The sequence below is a fragment of the Trichechus manatus genome, unplaced genomic scaffold (genome assembly GCF_000243295.1).
Source record: "Trichechus manatus latirostris isolate Lorelei unplaced genomic scaffold, TriManLat1.0 scaffold00028, whole genome shotgun sequence".
Lineage (NCBI taxonomy): Eukaryota > Metazoa > Chordata > Mammalia > Sirenia > Trichechidae > Trichechus > Trichechus manatus.
In genome coordinates, this window is record NW_004443964.1 from 4,611,090 (window position 1) to 4,632,522 (window position 21,433).

Here is a 21,433-nt window from a genome sequence, read left to right on the forward strand (position 1 = left end):
GGGGGTGACAGAGCTGACCCGGGGGGTGACAGAGCTGGCCCGGGGGGTGACAGAGGTGTCCAGGGGTGTGACAGAGCTGGCCCGGGGGGTGACAGAGGTGTCCGGGGGGATGACAGAGCTGACCCGAGGGGTGACAGAGGTGTCCAGGGGGTGACAGAGCTGGCCTGGTGAGTGACAGAGGTGTCCAGGGGTGTGACAGAGCTGGCCCAGGGGGTGACAGGTGTCCGGGGGTGTGACAGAGGTGGCCCGGGGGGTGACAGAGGTGGCCCAGGGGTGAACAGTAGGTGGCCGGGGTACAGGGACAGAGGAGAATGAGGCAACACACAGATTCCCCCCAAAGCGTGAATAACACCCCCGCTGGACCCTGAACCCAAGGACAGGAACGCTGGGGAGCTTCAATATGATGCCCTAAACCAAACCCACTGCCTTCGAGTCAATTCCAACATGATGCCCCAGGATAAACCTCACTGCAAATTGTCCTTTTTTGTTAAAGCAAAAATTGGATTTCTATTACGCACACCCCAAAATGGCAAAGCTCTTAGAGCTAAAGGCCTGGGGGGCTGGTTCCATAGGCCCAACCAGAGCGTTATATTACAGCAATTAGGGGGCGCAGAGGCCAGCACACCCTGAGACCAACCCACGGTATATGGTGGGGAGACCGGCAAGACAGCCACCGAAGGCTGGGGACCCAGGGTTTAGACCTGCAGCGGCAGCAATTTAAGAGAAGGGCGGGGTCCATCAGGCCCCATCTAGTTCCTGTGCTCAGCCCTCCCAGTTTCTTAGTTCATTTAGCAAACGAGTATTTGTGGGAACAGCACCCAATGTTGGCACTGTTCTAGGTATTTGGGATCTCGCAGTCACTTCAAAACAGGCAGAAATCCCTACTCCTGTGTGGCTTAGCTTGCCTACACCCCAGCTGCTGTGAAGTCAACTCCAACTCATGGTGACCCCATGTGTGTCAGAGTAGAACTGCTCCAGAGGGTTTTCAATGGCTGTGATATTTAGAAGCAGATCGTCAGGCCTTTCTTCCAAAGTGCCTCACGGTGGATTCAAACTGCCAACCTCTTGGCTAGCAGCCGAGGGTTTAACCATTTGCGCCACCCAGGGACTCAGCTTACCGCTTAGTGACTTTTTAAAAGCTCAGTAAGTCTCTTGCCAGCTCTGCAACAAAGAATATTCTTCTCAAGGACCTGGGAATGATCCCCTTCAAAAGCAGTCACCAAGGAAGACTGCACCCCTCTCTCCCAGTTTCTGTGGGAGGGTAGAAGCCTAATTTTGGCTGCCACCAGCCTCCCAGTTATAACTTCCTGCTTGTCATAGAGATGGGAAGGCTCACCTTCCTTTGGATAGAGGCAATTAGCTAGCACAGAAGTTAATAAATAAATTAATTAACCCATTGCCCTCGAGTCGATTCTAACTCACAGCGACCCTATAGGACAGAGTAGAACTGCCCCACAGAGTTTCCAAGGCTGTAAATCTTTACAGAGGCCGACTGCCACATCCTTCTCCCTTGGAGAGACTGGTGGGTTCGAACCACCAATCTTTCGGTTTGCAGCCAAGCTCTTAACCACTGTGCCAGCTACTTGCTAGCACAGAGGGCCACCCCAATTACCAGGTGACTAGGACGGTCTAGGAGCCCTGGTGCGCAGTGGTTAAAGTGCTCCACTGCTAACCAAAAGGTGAGAAAGATGTGGCAGTCTGTTTCCATAAAGATTACAGCCTTGGAAACCCTGTGGGGCAGTTCTACTCTGTCCTATACAGTCGCTATAAGTCGGAATCAACTTGAGGGCAATGGATTCAGGCTTTAGGATGGACCATGTGTGACCAGTGGTACTGCCCAGGCCTCTTGCTTGAGGGCTAGATATCATTGATCCTGAGAACATGCATGCATTGGGTTATATCTGCCTGGCTACACAAAAGGGTGAGATTTCCTTCTGTTTCTGCAATCTCTCTAGCAAATTGCCTGTGATGTCTGTTGCCATCTGATCGAATGCTTATTCAATAATAAAACATTCTTCTTCCTCTTCTGCTTTTGTGGGGAGGTTTTCTGTGTTGGTACCAAAACCAGTTACCATCGAGTTGATTCCAACTAACGGTGCCTCCACGTGTGTCAGAGTAGAATTACGCTCCATCAATGGCCGTGATCTTCGGAAGCAGATCACCAGGACTTTCTTCTGAGGTGCCTCTGGGTGAACCCGAACCTCCAACCTTTCGGTGAGCAATTGAGTGTTTAACCCTTTGCACCACCCAAGGATCCCTGGGTTGGGAAGGGGCTTTTTTTATTTCCTCTACGTCCTACTCAGTGTCCTGTAAGTTTGAGTTCAACGAGGCAAACTCTGAGAACCACACACAGCGCTGATGAGGTTTCAGGTCCACCAGGAGAGGCCAGCTGGAGGACACTCATCCTGACGCCCCCTGGCCTGTCACCATCCCCTTTCAATGGCTCCACTCTTACCTGGAAGCTCAGCTTGGGGAAGCAGCTTTGATGGTCACTAGCTGTGTGAGCTTGCATAAGTGACTTAACCTCATCAGGGAGGGCCGAGACCACAGCGAGGCGAGTGAGGCACTGCCCTTGGACACAAGCTTTAAGAGGGTGCTCAAAAACTCAGCAATCAGGATAAAGAAAATTTCACGAACTATTTTAAGAAATCAACATTAATGTAAAAACTCCATGAGGAACTGCTATGTACATTCTCAACAACAACAAAATAAATAATAATAAAAAATAAAAAAAAAAAAAAAAAAACCCACAAGGAACTAACAAAATTTTAAATAAAATGGCTTCATCTACCCTGAGATCAGAAGAACTAGATGGTGCCCGACTATCACTAACGACCCTTCTGATCAAGGCCACAACAGATGGATCCTGACAGAGGGGGAGAAAAATGTGGAACAGGACTTAAATTCTAAAACAGTTCAGACTTACTGGACCCACTGAGACTAGAGAACTCCATCAGGCTATGGCTCTGAGATACTCCATAAACTTTGAACAGAAACTACCCCCTGAGGTCACCTTTTAGCTAAATAATGGATCAGCTCATAAAACACATTACCCATGAGTACGGTGCATCTTTAAAAAATCATCTACATGAGACCAAGTGGTCAACAATTCCTCTAAAGCAAAGATGAAAGGGTAAGGGGACAGAGAAACCAGATTACTGTAAGCAAAACATCCAGAAGGGAATGAATGAGACTGTTGACACATTGTGGAAAATACAACCAATGTCACAGCAATTTGTGTAGTAATTGTTAAATGGGAACCTAATGTGCTGTGTAAACTTTCACCCAAAACACCACAAAATATTAATAAAAAAATTAAAAAATAAATAAAGACAGGACCGACCCGGCACGTTCGAGCCGCTGCCTCACTTGCCTTACCCTAATCCTGGCCCTGTCCTCAGCCTCATGTTCTTCATCTTTGAAATGGGTCAGTTATACCTGCAGCAACACTGGGTTGATGTGAGCATCAGAAAAGAGAACGGAAGTGAAATCAAGTTGACTGAAAGCACTCCGTAGGGCTTAGAGAGAGCGAGCTGTTACTAAGGCCATTTCTAATACGGCAGCAGCACACCCTTTCTAGGTCTGTACTTGCTTTTTTTTTAATTCACAATTTTCATTTTAAGGACTGCATAATATTCCAGAATTGATGAACCAACACTTACCTACCTGGTTTCTTTTTATTGGCTATTTATTTTTTTTCAGTGATTCCATAAGGTAAATACCCTGACAGTGGACATGTTTAGGCACATGGACCCTTCAGAATCAGTAGGAATTCAGCAGTGGGAATGGGCTAAATCTCACTCTAAGGTCCCCAAGTGCCTGTCAGTGTGTCGTACTGTGGCAGCATGCGTGGTGCTGTGATGCTGGAAGCTATGCCACCGGTATTTCAAATACCAGCAGGGTGACCCACGGTGGACAGGTTCCAGCGGAGCTTCTAGACTAAGACTAGGAAGAAGGACTTGGTGGTCTACTTCTAAAGATATAGGAAGTATAAGCAAAGAAAGAGTAGAACAACGGTTAAACATCGACCGCTAGTCAAAACTGAAATGTCGGCGGTTCGAAACCACCCAGCAGCTCTGCAGGAGAAAACACCTAGCCATCTACTCCTGTAAAGCTTACAGGCTAGGAAACCCTAAGGGGCCGTTCTACTCTGTCCTATAGGGTCGTGAGGAGTTGGGATCGACTCGATGGCACACAACAACAAAACAAGCAAAGACAGCGGGGAGTTTAGTACTGAAGTCTGTACTAACTTTTTACGTCTGACTCCCTTTCTCAACGAGATCAGCACTTCTACCCCTCCAGACAAGTAAGACAGACAAAAACTGATTCTACAAGCTCATGTCTGTTTCACCACACGCCCCAATATTTATTGAGCAAAGGCAGATAGATGTACTTGCACAAAGATGAAACCAGAACTGGACCTGGAAGAACCCAGGACACAGGGACGAGGAGGGTGGCAGAATGTGCTGGAACAAAGTCCCGACAAACCTGTTCCTCCTCCTGGGTTATCTCAGTTTAGAGGAACACCAACCCCGGAGGCCCACGCAGACACCTTGGAAAGGCAGCTCTGTCAACACTCGATTTTCCCAGCTGAGCTGACGGCTTCCTTCCTGGCGCCTGCTTCCGCAGCAGGCACAGACACTTAACTGAGTGCTCAACTCCATGGCTAGCAACTCTGGACAAGTCCACCAGAATATCCCCGGAGAAGTGGACAAAGGGGAGGCGGAGGGCTGAGGGCACGAGGACAGTCGGGGCGTGGGGTGATTAAGAAACCCTTGCTGGTGTCTTGTAAGTAAATTGGTGATCTCAAATTCTGGTTTTGAGAAGTTTAAAACTGCTAGGAGTTGAAAGCTGAAATCATAGTACAGCACTCTGGGGACACCAGCAGGGATGGAAATTAACCAAGAGACTTCCACTCTTTCAGGCTCCCAAGGCCTGATTTCTTAACAGGGAAAAAAAAATCGTTTCTTTTATAAATAGCAAAACAGCCCACGTTCAGCAGCTGAGTGGGGGCCTTCCTTTTTTACTTCATGTCCCCTTTGCCAACCCCAGAGTATGACCCTCAGGGCCTGGGCACAGCTGACCAAGCAGGCGAGGCGGCCGAACATGGCTGACAGGGTGGTGGACCTTACCTGGCCTTTCCTGTCTCCGCCGCCCCCAACGAAGAGGCCTCAACAGCACCTGGTGCTTGGGAAATAGCCCTCCCCCACCCCCAGGATTCTGAACCGCTGCCACAGGCGAAAGTCCACCCAAGTGGCCAGGGGGAGGTCACATGGTACCCTGGGCTCCCATCTGCGAGAATGTCCTGAGGGCCTCCTCTGCTCCCAGCCGGACGACCCATCTGCTGGGGCTGTACTGAGTCTCCAGCTCCTGTGGGCAGACAGAAGTTCTATAAGGCTGTGTTCTCCACACAGAACATGTCCCCCGGCCCCCTCCCACCACCTGCAAGCTGGATGCTCTCCTCTCCCTTGAGCAGTACCCTCCCCAAAATCCCAGGCTCTCCAACCTCCAGCCTGGCGAATCCCTCCCCCCCCAACTCTGCCTCTACTAATTAGGTACTTCAGATACAACCCCAGAGTCCCTGGGTGGTGCAAACAGTCAACTCGCTCGGCTGCTGAGAGGTTGGAGGTTCCAGTCCACCCAGAGGCACCTTGGAAGAAAGGCCTGGGGATCTACTTACAAAAAACCAGCCATTGAGAACCCTATGGGGCGCAGTTCTACTGTGAAGTGCGCGGGGTCGCCATGAGTCGGGGTCAACTTCATGGCAACTGATAACTGGTCAGATGCAGCCATTACTGCTCCATGGTCTAGAGGCATGCCAGAGTCTATCATGCCTTTAACCAGCGACAGCCTTAAACACAAGGGCAATGAAGTCCGATAAACGTGTCCCAGTTAATGGGATCTTGCGTACCACTCTTTCTGCAGCAACAGTGCTGGAGGCCAGAGAGCTGGGTGGCCACTGCAGAGGAGGGGGCATGGGGCAGGTCTTGGGTGAGAGGGTATGACTGTGACTGCTGAAGATGGAAGGAGGGGTACCCAAGGGGAAGACACAGCACAGTCAAGAGTATGGGGTGAGGCTCAAATGTGTTTGGAAACACTGGCCAAGGTGGGCTGAGAAGCTGGGGCTGGGGGATGGAGGGTCTTCAACGTTCAGGCTTAACTGAGAAAATAACAAGGGTCGACATTCTGGAGAAAGGGCTCAAAGGCGTCACAGTGAATGCTGGGCTGGAAAATTTAAGGGCAGGGTGAGGTCACAGAAAGACCCCGGGCTCTGGAGACAAGTGGGCTGAGCGCCATCCTAACCCCAGCACTTACTAGCTCTTTTACCCTGGGCAAGTTACATAGTCTCTGGAGATAAGGCGTGTGAATGACTTAAAGCTAACCACTCAAATCTGCGTTACTGCTTCCTCCTGTTGAATGGAGTTCCTAGCCTGGATCCATGGATCTGTACAGTTTGTACCAGTATATATGATTAGAAGCCCTGGAGATGCAATGGTTAAGCGCTCGACTGTTAACCAAAAGGTTAGGGGTTTGAACCCACCAGAGTCTCCACGAGAGAAAAGACCTGGTAATCTGCTCCCATAAATATTACAGCCTAGAGAACCCTATGGGGCAGTTCTACTCTGTCACATGGGGTCTCTATGAGTCAGGATCGACTGGACGGCACCTAACAACAAATGTGACTACCTGCAGGGTCCTTCCAGCCTCGTCTGGCACACAGCAAGTATTCAGTGACTGTTATCAGCATCACTGCTATTATTTATGGCAAAGATGGTGCCGTGAGTTTCTAAGAATTCCCTGATATTGTAGGCAAGTGTGTGTGTGTGTGTGTGTGTGTGTGTGTGTGTGAGAGAGAGAGAGAGGTTGATTTCCTGAGGCAGTATCCATAACTTTCATTAGATTTTCAGATGCTCTCCTGACCCAAAAAAGAACCACTGCCCGAAACCCAGGAAAATGAGTAAGGAAATGATAATCACAACCTCTCCCAGTGCCAGGTACTGCGCTGAGTGCTTTGCAAATGTTGTTTCTAACCCTCACAACAATCCTCAGTAAACACCGACCTCCCCCATCCTCAGCCTCCCCAGGTAAGCACAGATCCACACATATTGTGTAACCTTAGACAAATGTAGCAAGAGTGGAAAACTTTGCCCCTAACCTTCGTGCGGCTATGCACAGAGTAACAACCCGGCTTCGATTTCCTCTATCCTTAAAATCGGGCTAACAAAAATCTGCAGCCAGAAGTTAAAATGATGGTGGTGCTAAAGCATTCGGTACCCGGCACCCAGTAGGTGCTCAATGGCGCCCACAGGTCTGGATGGCTTCTAAATTTCCTTCTTAGAACTCCAATCTAGTCTCTGAGATGACCTTCTCAAGCCCCTACTCACTCCTCCCTGCAATCCGCCTACCTCTTCAGACAGCTTCTTCCAGGGAGCCTCATCCCAGCGACTTTCAGCGTGACCACCCATTCTGCCGTCTACAACCTCGTGACTGCATGGCCGACACTTACAGGCTTGGCGGGTGGGTGGGATGAGTCGAGGCCCCGCGCCTGCGCTCAGCGGAGCCACGCCCACTGCCTCGATTCCAGGAGAACCCGCGCCAACACAGCCGAGTCTCGTCGTCGTAGCTCCGCCCAGTGGTCTGACTGGCTGGCTCCAGGCCATCCCGCGCCAACTCCGCTCCCGCCCCGCCCCTTCGTCGTAGCCCCGCCCACTGACCTGACAGGCTGGCTCCCGGCGATAAGGCGCCAAACTCATTCCTGTGCTTTGTCGCCGATCCCGCCCACGAGGGGGCGGGCTTCAGTCAAATCTCACCCGGTGATTGGCCCCGGTGAGCACCATTTGGCCCCCCCTCATTGGCCCGCCCGCCGGGTGTGGCGGTGCGGAAACCTGCGGCGCGGGAGCTTTAGAACCGCCGCGGAGGTCCGCGTTCCTGTGAGTTTCCCGGAGGCGCCATGAGTTGCATCAACTTGCCCACTGTGCTGCCCGGCTCCCCCAGCAAGACTCGCGGCCAGGTCCAGGTGCAGGCGCCGGGGCGAGGTCGGGCGTGTGGGGTCCTGGCTTGCGGGGTCCGGGTGGCAGGGTCAGGGTCCGGCCACTGCTCGGCCTCGTAGCGGAGCGCGCCGCTAAGTGACCTCTCCTTCTCTCCTAGGTGATCCTCGGGCCCATGTTCTCAGGGAAAAGGTAGTGGCTTCGGGGGCCGCGGGTGGTCCGGGCGCCCTCCTCCCCGGGGTCCCTACCCTTCTCCCGAGGGACCTTACCCTCCTACCCGGGGACCCTACCCTTTCTCCCGAGGGCCTCGTCCTCCCCGGCGACCCCTCCCTGGCCGCTGCCCCTCAGAGATGAGCCCTCTAGAATATTCCCAGCTCAGGATTCCCTCCATCCCTGGAATCCTGTCCTGGAGGAAGCCCCCTCCCCGATTTTGTTCACGCCTGTTCTGGAGCTGGTCCAAGTACAGCTTCTCCCCTATCAGGGACCTCAGAGGAGGGGGCTCCAGTCTTTCCAGTCGTGACCTTAGTGGGCAGGCCCTGGTGCTCCGCTGTACCCTAGTCCCCTTAAGGTGTGCCCGGCTTCTTTGTGTGGCGAGGAGACAGGGTTATTTTCCACACTGAGGGGCCTGTGAGGCTGGGGAGCCCCCTGATCTCCTCCCGCTGGAAGGCCCTTGGAGCGGGCCCCTCCTGATTTGGCCTGTGGGGTTGCTACAGAATCTGGGTGGAGCTTCTTGGCCCCAGAGGCGAAGTGCTTTCACTACTGCAGGGAAAACTTTGGTGAAGTTAATTCTGCTAACTGCCGGTGGAAGTAGGTCTGTGGATGAGATCATTTCCAGGTGCAATCAGCCGGCCCCTCGGCCGGGAGAGCGGCCCACCCCCACCTTCCCCACCACATTTTTTTTTTTGTTTTTTTTTTTGGTTCGTGTCCACTTCAGGTGAAGGCTTACAGAACAAATAGTTTCTCATGAAACAGTAGTACACATTTTTTTTTTGTTTTTTTTTTTGGTTCGTGTCCAGCCGGGAACTCTTAGAGTTCCCGTTCTTCTTTCTTAGCGGCTTTTCCACACTCAGAGAGCCCTGGAGGGCAGTGATTAGGCGCTCGGCTGCTAACCGAAAGGTTAGTAGTTTGAGCCTACCAGCCGGTCCGCGGGAGAGAGACGTGGCAGTTTGCTTTCGTAAAGATTACAGCCTAGGAAACGCTATGGGGCAGTTCTCCTCTGTCCTGTAGGGTCGCTATGAGTCAGAATCAACTTGATTGCAATGGGTTTGGTTTTGGTTTTGGATTCCCACACTCCCCCCGCTGTCCTTCTGCCTGTAAACCACCAGGGGGCGGCGGGAGTCCAGCCCGTGGAGATGGAGTTCTTCGTCCCACAGGCTGTGGCCTCACCGGCCCTTTGCCCTTGTAGCACAGAGCTGATGAGACGGGTCCGCCGCTTCCAGATCGCACAGTACAAGTGCCTGGTGATCAAGTATGCCAAGGACACCCGCTACGGCAGTGGCTTCTCCACACATGACAGGTCAGCCCCTGCCCCCGCCTGCTCTGAGAGGTCCAGGGAAAATTCGCCGGGCACAGAACAGGTGGCCAGAGCACTGATGATCAGTAATGCTGGTGCCTGGCATGAGACTCCAGAGCCGTGGTTCTCAACCAGGGCGATTTTGCCCCTGGGGAGCATTGGGTGGTGTCTGCAGGTATTTTTGGTTGTCACAGCTGGGGTGGGGGAGCCGCCCGGATACTGCTGAGGCTGAGAACTGCTGCTCTAGAGTTTACATGTACACAGAGGATGCAGACTGGTTTTGGTCGGCCTGCACATTGGTTTTTGCTTATTTTTTTTAGTTTGGTTGTCCTCAGCCACCTCCCTGGTGCCTGTAGTCTCCATGCTTTCCCATTGTATTTATTTGCCTGACCCTGTAGACATTTCAGTCTGCAGCCCCAGGTCTGTGGGTTACACTGAGTTCCATTTCTGCCTGTTCTTGGCAGCAGATTGGAATTGGAGCCTGATGTTTCTGAGCCCGAGTCGCTCGGTCCCCCGGATGTGACCACCTGAGCCCCCGTGGCACAGCTGAACCACACGCAGGGCTTGGGCCACAGAGCCTGGTCCAGAGAACCTGGGGTGTGGCGTCAGGGTGGCAGCCTCTGGCTTCTGACTCCAGGTGGGTGGCAGAGTGGAGAGTGCCAGGACTTGGCTCCAGAGCCGGGGTTGAGTCCCGGGCTTCCGCTTCTTGATAGTGTTGTGTGAGTTTGCCTCCTCAGCCCTGAAAAGCACTGGCGGTGCCGCGCCCAGGATGGGTGTGCACACCTGGGGAGGTCCGTGAAAGCAGGGAAGGCTGCAGTGTACAGAGCTCACAAGTGTGACTTCTGTAGTCAGTCAGATCCGGGATTCCATCCAGGCTCTGCCATGTGGGTAAAAAAGCATCTCTAGCATGGGCTGGTCGCAGACGGGGACGGGCTCAGAGCAGTAACTGAGCACTTGGCTGGGGGACCACAGGCCAGAGTTAGGGCTACCTGCTGCCTCTGGCCTCCTCTGTTTTGGGGAGGGAAGAGGGAATTTAAAATACATCAAGTGCTGTTTAGCGCTCTTCTTAGATCTTGAAGTAAGACCATAGCAAGATGACAGCTGTGAGCTAAGCAGCAGTTGTAAAATATTTTCTTTGCTGTAAATACAGCTACAAGGAACCCTGGGGGCGCAGTGGTTAAGCTCTTGGCTGCCAACCGAATGGTGGGTGGTTCAAACCTGCCAGCTGCGCCGAGGGAGAGGGAGAAAGATTACAGCCTTGGAACCCTACGGGGCAGTTCCACTCTGTCCTATAGGGTCTCTGAGTTAGAACTGACTCGAGCACACATGACAACAACAAACGCAGCTATAAGCTGCTGAGAAGTCAGGAAGCTAACAGTTCTTCCCAAACACCAGTTCAAGAATGAGGACACAATAAACCAACATTGTAGAAAAACGCGGAAGCTGTTTAGGCAGGCAGAAGGTATACATAAACAACAGCTCTCCTCTCCACAACCCCCACTGGCTGCGGGGCTAGGGTGGGGCCCAAAACATCTTGCAGTGGCTCTGGAATGTTCTGTTCCCGCTGTGTGTGCCAGGTGGTCCATCTGCACACATGCCTCCCACATGTGCAAAGGGTTCTCCCTGCAGGACCCAGGAGCAGCGGTGTAACAGCCTGAAACCAGACTAGTTGGCCTCCCGGCTCTGCCGGTTAGTAGCCATGTGATCTTGGCGGAGTCTTTTGACCTGTCTGGAGGAGCCCAAAGGAGGGGATTCCAGGTCTTTGCACTGCGGGCAGGGCCCCAGGCTTACCCCTGCTGGGGCATTGCAGGGGTCTTTTAGAGGCTGGTGCTAACGGTCTGCCCCTAGGGTCACATTCATGGGCCCATCCCGCCACGTTGTAAGCTGCCCTCGGCTCATGGTGACCGCATGCACAACACAACGAAATGCTGCCTGGCCCTGCGCCATCCTCATGATCATTTGTGGATCAGATTGTTGTGGTCCATAGGGTTTTCACTGGCTGATTTATGGAAGATCACCAGGCCTTTCTTTCTAGTCCCTCTTAGTCTGGAAGCTTTGCTCATAGCATCACAGCAACATGCAAGCCTCCACTGACAGTCAGGTGGTGGCTGCGCATGAGGTGCGTCGGCCGGGAATCAAACCCAGATTTCCCACATCAAAGGCAAGAATTCTATCACTGAGCCACCGCTGCTCCTCCTTCCTCCATTAATAAAAATAAAAAATATATATATTATGGCTGCCTTGATGCAAGACGTATACTCCAAGCTGAGTTATTTATTTTCTTCTGATGTTTTCAAAGAAAACATTTCCGTTGGCCCCTACAAGTATCCTTGACCCCCGGGCACTGTGCCTGCTGCACCTGATGGAGAATCGGCCTGTCTGCCCAGCCGCTGGACAGGGCGTAGAAGAGCTCTGGGTCTCAGTACAGAATTATATTGGGCATTGCTAATTTCTAGTCCAAAGCGAAAAGTGAATTTCTTCGTTAAAAATCCTGGGCTTTGGAGCAAGGGCATCTATTCTCCCTAAATCCCTTCTCATGGGTGCTGATTTCTCAAAGCTCCGCTGGGCAAAGGCCACAGCCTGCTTTGCGGGTGGAGCAGTAGTCAAGAGGTACCCTGGTTTTCCGACGTCCGTCTCCCTGGCTCTGCTCACGCTCTGGCTTTCCCTCCACAGGAACACCATGGAGGCATTGCCAGCCTGCCTGCTCCGGGATGTGGCCCAGGAGGCCCTGGGCGTGGCGGTCATAGGCATTGACGAAGGACAGTTTGTAAGTTGGCTTCTCCTGGTGTCACTCTTCCTAGGAGTACCCTCTCTGTCCTGCTTTTTCCTCTGCTAGCTTAGAGGTTACTGGTTCTATTTCTGTGCTTTTAATAGTTACCCTTACACTTTCACACTTAAAGTAAACAAGATAAGTTAACTTCCTTTAACAAATGGTGTTTGAAACACTGCTTCCTAGTTTCCATGTTATTGTTGTATGGAATTTATTTTACCTTTCAAAAAATATGTAATATTTATTTTATAGTGAACAAAAAAATTAGACTTCTCAACACTAGCAGGGCCTGGTGGCTGCTAACCAAAAGGTTGGCAGTTCGAATCCACCAGCCTCTCCTTGGAAACCCTATGGGGCAGTTCTCCTCTGTCCTGTAGGGTCTCTATGAGTCGGCATCATTGCTATGACTCAACAGCAATGGGTTCAGTTCGGTTAACACTGGTGCATAGGGAATGTTCTGTTTTGCTTGGCCCATTGTTGCTTTTACTCATTCCTTATGAGTTTATTTTTCTTCTTGCCGAAATACATTCTTCAGTAGTTCTCGCAGCCAGGATGTATAGATGAGAAGCTCCCCTAGTCTTCCTAGTCTTTGAAAATGTCTTTATTTTGCCTTCTAGTTTAAGCTGAGTAGCAGATAGTAGGTTGACCACGATTTTTCCTTGTTGCTTTGAAAAAGTACCAGCACTCATTGTTGCTAACAAGAAGGCTGTTATCAGTCTAATCGTTACTTTCCTGGGTGGGTAATCTGCCTATTCTTTCTCAGAACAATAAAAAAATCTTCATTTTTATCCTGTTTTGTATTTGGTGTGCCTTTTAAGTCTGCTATTCTTTAATTGCTGAAGCTATGGTCTTTTCACTCACCTCACATGCATGTGAAAGCTGGACAACGAAAAAGGAAGATTGGAGGAGAATTGATGCATTTGAATTGTATTGGGAAATAATGTTGAATATACCATGTGTTGCCAGAAGAACAAACAAATCTGTCTTGGAGAAGGTACAGCCATAATGCTCCTTTGAAGCGAGAATGGCGAGATTTCATTTTGCTTAATTTGGACACGTCATCAGGAAAGACCAGTCACTAGGAAGGACATCATGTTTGGTAAAGTTAGAGGGTCAACGAAAACGAGGGAAACCATGAGACGGATTGACACGGTGGCTGCAACAATGGGCTAAAACATGCCAACGATTTTAAGGATAGCGCCGGGCTGGGCAATGTTTTGTTCTGTTATACGTATAAGAAGCCCTGGTAGTGCAACAGCAGCTACTGATTGAAAGGTTGGCGGTTTGAACCACACATGGCTCCGCAGGAGAAAGACCTGGCAGTCTGCTCCTATAAGGGTTACAGCCTAGAAAACCCTATGTGGTGGTTCTGCTCTGTCACGGGATCGCTATGAGTTGGATCCCACTTGGTGACAGCTAGCAACTACTACTTCGATGTGACCTTATGTTAACTGAGAACATCTTCAAAGGCCCTATTTCCAAACAAGGTCACATTCACAGGTCCAGGGGTTAGGACTTTAACATAAATTTTTGGGGACACAATTCAGCCCATAACACACGCTCATATATGCTGCGGGAGCCAGGAGAATGCACAGGCGCCCTTGGTGCTTATGTACTCTAGCTCTACACCCTGGAAGTTTTGTTTGTTTTTTGGTGAACAGTTAGCCATCCTTGCCCACCCTCCTTCCAGGTTCCCAGCACAGAATCAGGCGGCTCGCGTGCTAATATCCTACAGGGACATTACAGCTCCAGTCCTCCCCGGGTCAGTCCAGGCCTTCCGGCCCTGCCATTCTCACCCAAACCAAAACCAAACCCTTTGCCATCAAGTCGATTCCGACACATGGTGACCCTATAGGACAGGGTAGAACCGCCCCATAGGGTTTCCAAGACTAATCTTTACGGAGGCAGACTGCCACATCTTTCTCCCTCAGAGCAGCTGGTGGATTCAAACTACCAACCTTTCGGTTAGCAGCCAAGTGCTTTAACTACTGTGCCACGAGGGCTCCTTCTCGTTCTCATCCACCATCTGATGCTATATAAGTCACAGCCCTGAGCTGCGTTCCTGGGGTGAGGCTGACCAGTCCCCAACCCCACTGGGGTGTTTCCCCTGCAAAGATGGATTTCCGGCCTCCAGTGCCTGCTCGGGGCTCCAGGCCGCCTGTAGCTGTCACCACCACATCTGCTTGCCCACGTGGGTGGGTCCAGTCCATTTCTGATCCAGAGACAATGACGACACAGTGTTTTCTTTTGAGCACAACTGTGCCTGGGTGATGCAAAAGTTTTGCGCTCGACTACTAACCTAGAGGTTGGCGGTTCGAACCCACCCAGCAGTGCCATGGAACAAAGACCTGACAATCTGCTTCCATAAAGATTACAGCCAAGAAAACCAGTTCTACTTTGTAACACATGAGGTTGCCATGAGTTGGAATCAACTGGATGGCAACGAGTTTGGTTTGGTGTCTTTCTCTCTCTCTCTCTGTCTCTCTCTCTGTCTCTCTCTCTCTCTCTCTCTGTCTCTCTCTGTCTCTCTCTCTCTCTCTCTCTCTCTCACTCACTCTCTCTCTCACACACACACACACACACATCTATATTTTCTTCCATTGCTTTATGGTTGAAGGACTTCCAGCCAAGAAGGTGAGCTTGGGGTGGGTATGGGTCAGGCAGCTTTTTCCTTTCTCTTTCAAACTGTGGTCTCAATGGACGTGTGGATATGGGATCCGCCTCGGGGTCTGGCCCTCAGAGGCAGGAAGCTTGGGACCTATCTCTGTGTCTTGCTGGACAGCCCTTCTCTCCTGACCTAGGCTAAGCAGGTGTACAGAGGCCAACCCAGACCCCTCAGACAGGGACCTTTCTCTTCTTACTCCTCCTTGCTTGATATCCTAATGCCCTGAAGTTGTTCCAACTTCTCCAAAGTCCTGTTCCAACTTGTAGGAGGGATTTATTTGTCTACTTACTCCCTGGCAAGTAAGTAAAACTTTAGTTCATTCAATAAGTATTTAGTATTCCCACTATCATGGTCGCTATGAGTTGGATCAACTCAACAGCAATGGATTTGGGGTTTTTTTGTTTATTCCCACTATTAAAAAAAAAGTTACCATTCTTCCACTCTGTCCTAGCTGCTCAGGGCTGTTGTTCTCTACAAGAAGTTCAGGGTCTGTCCCTGACTGGTGTCTTCAACCTTATCTCTAGGGAGGATAGTCTCCAGCAAGGCTAAAGCAGTAATTGATAAAGAAGCGCCTGTCACTTGGATTGGCCAGGAGGCGGGGTGCGGTTGGTGTTTTGTGACTTGGATAGTGTTCGTGCTTCATCTGATCAGATGCGATTTCTTTTTCTCTTGATCCATCACAGCCACAGAGTGGCGAGTGTTGATGTTCTGTGAAATTGTTCATGTTCAACAGGACACCAAGGCCCAGCTGAGTGGCAGGCTGGCTCCCAGTTGTCCGGGGCTGCCGTTCTTTTTCACCACCCAGAAAAACAGACAAATGCGCAAAAAATACTTGACATTTTAGTCCGTATCCTTCTAGTCTTCATGCATGTATTTTTTTATAAATTGGGCTCGTATCACATGCTGTGACCGCTTTTCCGTGCCAGCAGATGCCCATCCTTCTCATCATTTTTTAGTAACTACACGGTATCTTCTTTCCTGAGTATACTATTTCTTATTTAAGATAGTAGTATATGACATTTAATGAGGCATTGGTGGCTCAGTGGTAGAATTCTCGCCTTTCATGTGGGAAACCCAGGTTCAATTCCCAGCCAATGCGCCTCATGCACAGCCACCACCTGTCCATCTGTGGAGGCTCGCAGGTTGCTAGGATGCTGAACAGGTTTCAGTGGCACTTCCAGCCTGAAACAGACTAGGAAGAAAGGCCTGCAACTACTTCCGAAAATCAGCCAATGAAAACCCTATGGAGTTGAACGGAATAACTTTTTATCTAACTTCATAGCTAACTTCAACTAAGAATCAGCACAAAGCCAGTTCGTATGAAGCAGAGGTTGACTAGATCTCCACTTTCCACCTTCCCCACCATTTCTAACACCACAGCACTCTCTCTACTGGTTTGATAATTCATTGCAAGGTCCACAAACTCATGGAATCACCATACCTGTGATAACAACTTTACTGTAACAGAAGGATATGAACGACCAATGAAGATATGCATAGGGCAAGGCCCAGGAGGAGTCCCAGCACAGGCCTCTGCATCTCCAGGGAGAACAGATACTCTCAAACGCTCTGTGACGTCTCTTTTGGGCTGCCATGGCCTGGCCAGTGCAGCTTAGCTCTGCTTCACTCTGCTGCCGTCCTCTGGGTCTGCTGGTTGTCTCTGCTGCTTCTGGAACCATCACTGCCGAGCCACAGCTCTAAGTGCATTACAGCTCTTTCACCCCAATCTGGCCAGGTTTCCAGCACAGGGCTTCTATGTCCTAACAGACATGCCACCCTCTCAACTCTCAGCCAAGAAGCCCCCAAAAACCTGTTTCAGCCCTTTATATAGGGTATTTCTTGTCAGTTTAAAGGCTGGGCCTTCCTAGCCGGATGGGAGCCCAGCAAATCGTCAATTACCCAGGAAACATCAACCAGCTTGGGAAATCCTCTCCACATTGTTCTTTTCCACAAATCCCGGGCAAAAGGCCACAAAGGGAACCCACTGCACTGCTCGTGCAGATGGCACAGGACCAGGCACTCTGTCATTCCATTGTGTGTGGGGTCGTTGTGAGTTGGGACCAGCTCCACACCAGCTAACAACCTCGGACGTTTAAAGGCCGTGATGAACATCTGCATACAGACACCTTGGAGCCCTGGTAGGGCAGTGGTTCAGAGCTACAGCTGCTAACCAAGAGGTCAGCAGTTCGAATCCACCAGCCGCTCCTTGGAAACCCTACGAGGCAGTTCTACTCCGTCCTGTAGGGTCACTGTGAGTTGGAATCGACTTGACGGCAATGGGTTTTTGGTGTACTATCAACAATCACTAAACAGCAGTCTAAGGTATTCGGATTTATCGACTAAGTGGAGTTGCTCCGTCAAGGGGGCCATTCATTCATTCATTCAGTCAATGCTTTTTCAGCTTGTACCACGTGGCTCTCGGGGCTGGGGATACAAGCCAGAGTCCCTGCCCTTCAGCTGGGATTCTACTTAGGAGAGGAAAAGACACAATATGTCGGGTAGTGACAATTGCTATGGATTAGAGGGGACAGGCAGAGAAGGTGGGGTGCTGTTTTGTGGGACGGTCAGAAAGGCTGAAGCGAGGTGAGGGGGTGAGCCCAGCATACTCAGGGAGTAGAAAGGAGGCCCATCTGCAGGAGCCAGGGAGGCGGAGGGAGCCCTTTCCAGGGCCGCATGGTGGCTGGCAGGCCGGTAAAGACTTTGGAATTAACCCTGTGAGAGACGAGAAGCTGGTGAAGGGTGGTGCAATCTGAGGAGAATGTACTATAGGGGCCAGAGGACAACGGGGACCAGTTATGCCCTTGGCAGAAATCCCAAGAGAGAGGAGTGGCTTGTGGGGCCATGGTTGATAGATCGCACCCACTCTGTTTGGGTTGTGTTTCTCTTTCAGTACTGATGCGGCTAACACCTTCCGTGTTGACTGCCTACTTGTTTTTACTTCTCTTCGGTAATTGCCTTTTTAGGACTTCCCCCTGTTTTGTCTCTTCATTCATTTTTTCAATGGATTTGAAATAACTGGTGCCCTTTGTCACGTGCTGTAAATATCTCCCCCACATTTACTAGCCTTTGGATCTTGTCTGTGGAGTTTCCTTTGTCTTTGACCATCCCGTCCTTCACCGCTGTCCTGATGTTTCTGCCTTTGGGACCACGGAGGTCACATGTGACTATTAGTGTGTCCATGCGGGGGGGGGTGGGGGCCTCACTGGCACGGAGCCAGGGCTCATCCCAGCGCCTGGCCATTAGCCAGCCCTTGGAAGATGATAAACGAGGTGGACATCTATGTCCCCAAAGACAAGGACATCCCCACTTCCAGCCCACCCACAGGACCAGTCTCCATATATAGAAACAACCGACTGAAGGAGGTGAGACTGGCTGGGAGAATTCAGCAAAGGATTTGTTTAAGTAGCAGCCTCTCCCTGGGCCACTTAAAAATGAAATTTGACTTGTGAAGTGTGACCTTTTCTGCAGGTCTATATTTAGAAGGACATGCCTGTCCTGTGTGTGAACAGCCAGTGGGGCCCCTGCCCCTTCCTAAAGCGTCATCCGGCACACCAAGAAAACGCGAGGCAGGAACACAGGTCGCCTACCCGCCAAATCACGTGTACAGAGAAACCCGTGAGAGCCAGAACTCGACCAACGGCCGTGTTTTTCCGGGTCTTGCAAGTTTTTTTCCTGTCGCTCTCTCTTAGTGGGAAATAAGTTTTTTTTTTCCTTCTCTGGCAGTTTTCCCCCTTACACAGGTTCCTGTTTTCGCAGGTTTTACTGTGTAATAAATGATCTGAGTGCCTTTAATCCTTAAGTGACACCAAGGGCCTTCCTTGTCATTTCTTAGGTGGTGAAACAGGTTTGGAAAGGCTACTTCATTGCCAAGGTCTTACAGCCCGTTGGTGCGAGAGTGGCGTTGAAGCCCAAGGAGGCGTGCTCTCCAGGAGCTTTGGAGCCCTAGGGGTGTGAGACGGCTTCGAGCCGGCCACATGGTGTGGTTAGGTGTCCCGGAGGCTGGGCCACAGAGCAGAAACTGGCATAGGACTTGTGCAATTGGGACCATACCCGGCTGCTCACAGTGAAAGTGGGTGCAGACTCATCTCTGGGTGGGAGGGTTAGAGCCGACTGCTTCTTGTGCTCCACTGACCTGAGTGGCCGGAGCTGGCGGGTCTTCACGGCTTCAGGAAGCTGTTGCCCAGGGGTGGGTGCTCACTCCTCTCCCCCACCCTCCTTCCCAGTTCCCCGACATCGTGGAGTTCAGCGAGACCATGGCCAACGCTGGGAAGACTGTGATCGTGGCCGCCCTGGATGGAACGTTCCAGAGGAAGGTAAGGCATCTCATTCAGGCTTTGGGATGGGATCTGGAGAGGAAGAGGGGGCTGAGGCAGCCACGGGGCAGTGCCCAAGGACGGTCAGCCTAATGCGCCCTCCCTGGGTGACCAGAGCAGTGCCAAGGTGCTCAGACCAGGCCTTGGCAGCCCAGGGGCTCAGACAAGCCACGCCAGCCCCCTGGTCTGTCCAGGAGTGAGTCTGTCCCAGAGGGACACCGGCTACCGTAGCCAGGTGCTTTGAATTGGTGAAGGGACAGATGGTGCAATTAGGGGAAAAGCAAACTCCCCGGCTTGAGTGCTTGTGAGTCAAAGGGTTTAGAAGGACGGGAAGCCCACCAGGAGAGACGGGCGGCCTCACCTGCGGTCTTTCCGCGGGACCTGCAGGCTTTCGGGAGCATCCTGAACCTGGTGCCGCTGGCCGAGAGCGTGGTGAAGCTGACCGCTGTGTGCATGGAGTGCTTCCGCGAGGCTGCCTACACCAAGAGGCTGGGCTCTGAGAAAGAGGTACGCCCTCTGCCTTCTCCCCGGGGGGTTGGGGGGACACAGCGGGTCCCAGCCTTCACACCCGCCCGTGTCCCTGTGGCCAGGTGGAGGTGATAGGCGGAGCAGACAAGTACCACTCGGTGTGCCGTCTCTGCTACTTCAAGAAGTCCTCCAGCCAGCCGCCGGGGCTGGACAACAAGGAGAACTGCCCGGTACTGGGGAGGCCAGGGGAGGCGGTGGGTGTCCGGAAGCTTTTTGCCCCCCAGCAGGTCCTGCAGTGCAACTCGGTCCACTGAAGGGTCCAGAGGAGCCCTTCCAGGGCCCCTTGCCTGCCGCCCGCCCCCTTCCACTGCTGCCCCCTAGCGGGTGCCATCCCCCCCCCCGCCCCCCCGCCCAAGGCCTTTCTGACAAAGAAGTCCTGGGGCCAGACGAGGCCTTGCTGCTTGTGGAAATTTCTACGCTATGAGAAGTGCCCTTTCCCGCTGGGCATGTTCGTGTCACAACTCCCCACGCAGCCACAGCCCTTCTTAGTTCCCTTCCCGGCAGCTGGTCCACTGGCCCTGCTCGGGGCCTCCGGCCTTTGGGATGAGGGCAGAGCCGCATGCTCTTGTGACATCAGCGCTGCTGCCCTCTTCCCCCTTTGCGGCTCTCACTGTTGGTTTCTGTTCTCACCGGGAAGTCCGATCCCCAGCACCCGTCCGGCTGGGGCTCGCCGTCTCGCACCGAGATGCCCACCCTCTGAGGATGGCCCTCTTGCTTCCCTTCCTACGTTTACTGCTCGTTTTTCCCCGAACCCCTGGCTTCCATCCACAGGTGACACTCAGCCCGCTAGGGCTCAGACCCGGGGGGCCTGGCTTTTCAAGTGGGAGTGGGCACGTGGCCGGCGCAAGGGACAAGATTCTTCTGTGGCGTTTATAAAATGAATAACTAATAATAAAGTTAACCATTTAGTACAGGCATGGTTCTCTTTAACCTCACAGGCCTCTGCACTGCAAAGCGGGAGCTTGGGTGACCCGGGCACGGTGAGGTGGGGGTTCCTCTCCTGACCCTTTTCTGTATTACTGAGAAATCCCTGGGAAGCGGAACCTGGAAGAGGAACCACCCGCCTTTCTGCCTGGGCAGGTTTCAGGACTAAATGGGCGGATGGAGGCGCCCGGTGCCCAGTTTGGAAAGAGACCTGTGGTGGGTGCTGCCAGCTAGGCTGTGAGCTCAGTTTTGTTTGTGAAATAGACACTTGGCAGTTTGGGAGCCAAGAAGACACAGCTCAGCTGCACCTTGGAAAACAGGCCCTGGGTCCTGCTGCAGTGGGGGTGGGGCGGCAGGGGGGCCTGCGGGGGCGGCGGGGGCTGTGCCCACCTGCACCTGGCGGTGAGGGTGGTCCGAGAGGGCCCCCCGGCCCCCTGCCCTCCCCTTGGCCATATTCCAGGCAGTTGGTCATTTATCCAAGCCTTAGCCACAGACCAGGGAACCTTCTACAAGTAGGGCTCTGGCATCTGGGAGAGGCTGCGGCCCCCACACAGGAGGGCCATGCAAGATGTCCCTCAAGGTGGCTGATGTCGAGGAGGCACAGAGTCCTATAGTTCACGGGATCTGGGGAGGTGGCCCTGTCCGTTTTCACCCAGGGTTTTGAAACCACTAGGGCCCACTGTGCAAGGTGCCTCTGTCACTCCTCAAAGGGGAAGCCGGGGGTTGCTTCAG

At 52.2% G+C, this 21,433-nt stretch overlaps 2 protein-coding genes across 2 annotated transcripts in view; one reads left to right on the forward strand and one right to left on the reverse strand.

Moving 5' to 3' along the window:
• The window catches only part of AFMID (arylformamidase), a 23,794-nt gene extending 16,309 nt beyond the window's left edge, over window positions 1–7,485 (reverse strand). The window contains exons 1-2 of the mRNA XM_004374376.2: window positions 7,407–7,485; window positions 5,280–5,370 (exon numbers count right to left, since the gene is read on the reverse strand). Coding sequence (XP_004374433.2) covers window positions 5,280–5,370; window positions 7,407–7,466 — 151 coding nt within the window. The 5' untranslated portion in view covers window positions 7,467–7,485. The remainder of the gene's footprint in view (window positions 1–5,279; window positions 5,371–7,406) is intronic.
• Window positions 7,486–7,951: 466 nt separating this feature from the next.
• TK1 (thymidine kinase 1) lies at window positions 7,952–20,031 on the forward strand. Its single transcript, XM_023729169.1, has 7 exons — window positions 7,952–8,036; window positions 8,149–8,180; window positions 9,314–9,504; window positions 12,175–12,268; window positions 19,160–19,249; window positions 19,637–19,756; window positions 19,840–20,031. Exons 1-7 carry the CDS (start codon window positions 7,952–7,954, stop codon window positions 20,029–20,031), a joined length of 804 nt encoding a protein of 267 aa, XP_023584937.1.
• The last annotated feature ends 1,402 nt before the right edge of the window (window positions 20,032–21,433 follow it).

Bases quoted from the DNA above. Each gene is read 5' to 3' on its own strand.
- TK1 (XM_023729169.1), top strand. From the start codon at position 7,952: ATGAGTTGCATCAACTTGCCCACTGTGCTGCCCGGCTCCCCCAGCAAG. The intron at 8,181-9,313 runs GTAGTGGCTTCG...GTAAACCACCAG, and splicing joins CCCATGTTCTCAGGGAAAAG to GGGGCGGCGGGAGTCCAGCC. The intron at 19,250-19,636 runs GTAAGGCATCTC...CGGGACCTGCAG, and splicing joins ATGGAACGTTCCAGAGGAAG to GCTTTCGGGAGCATCCTGAA.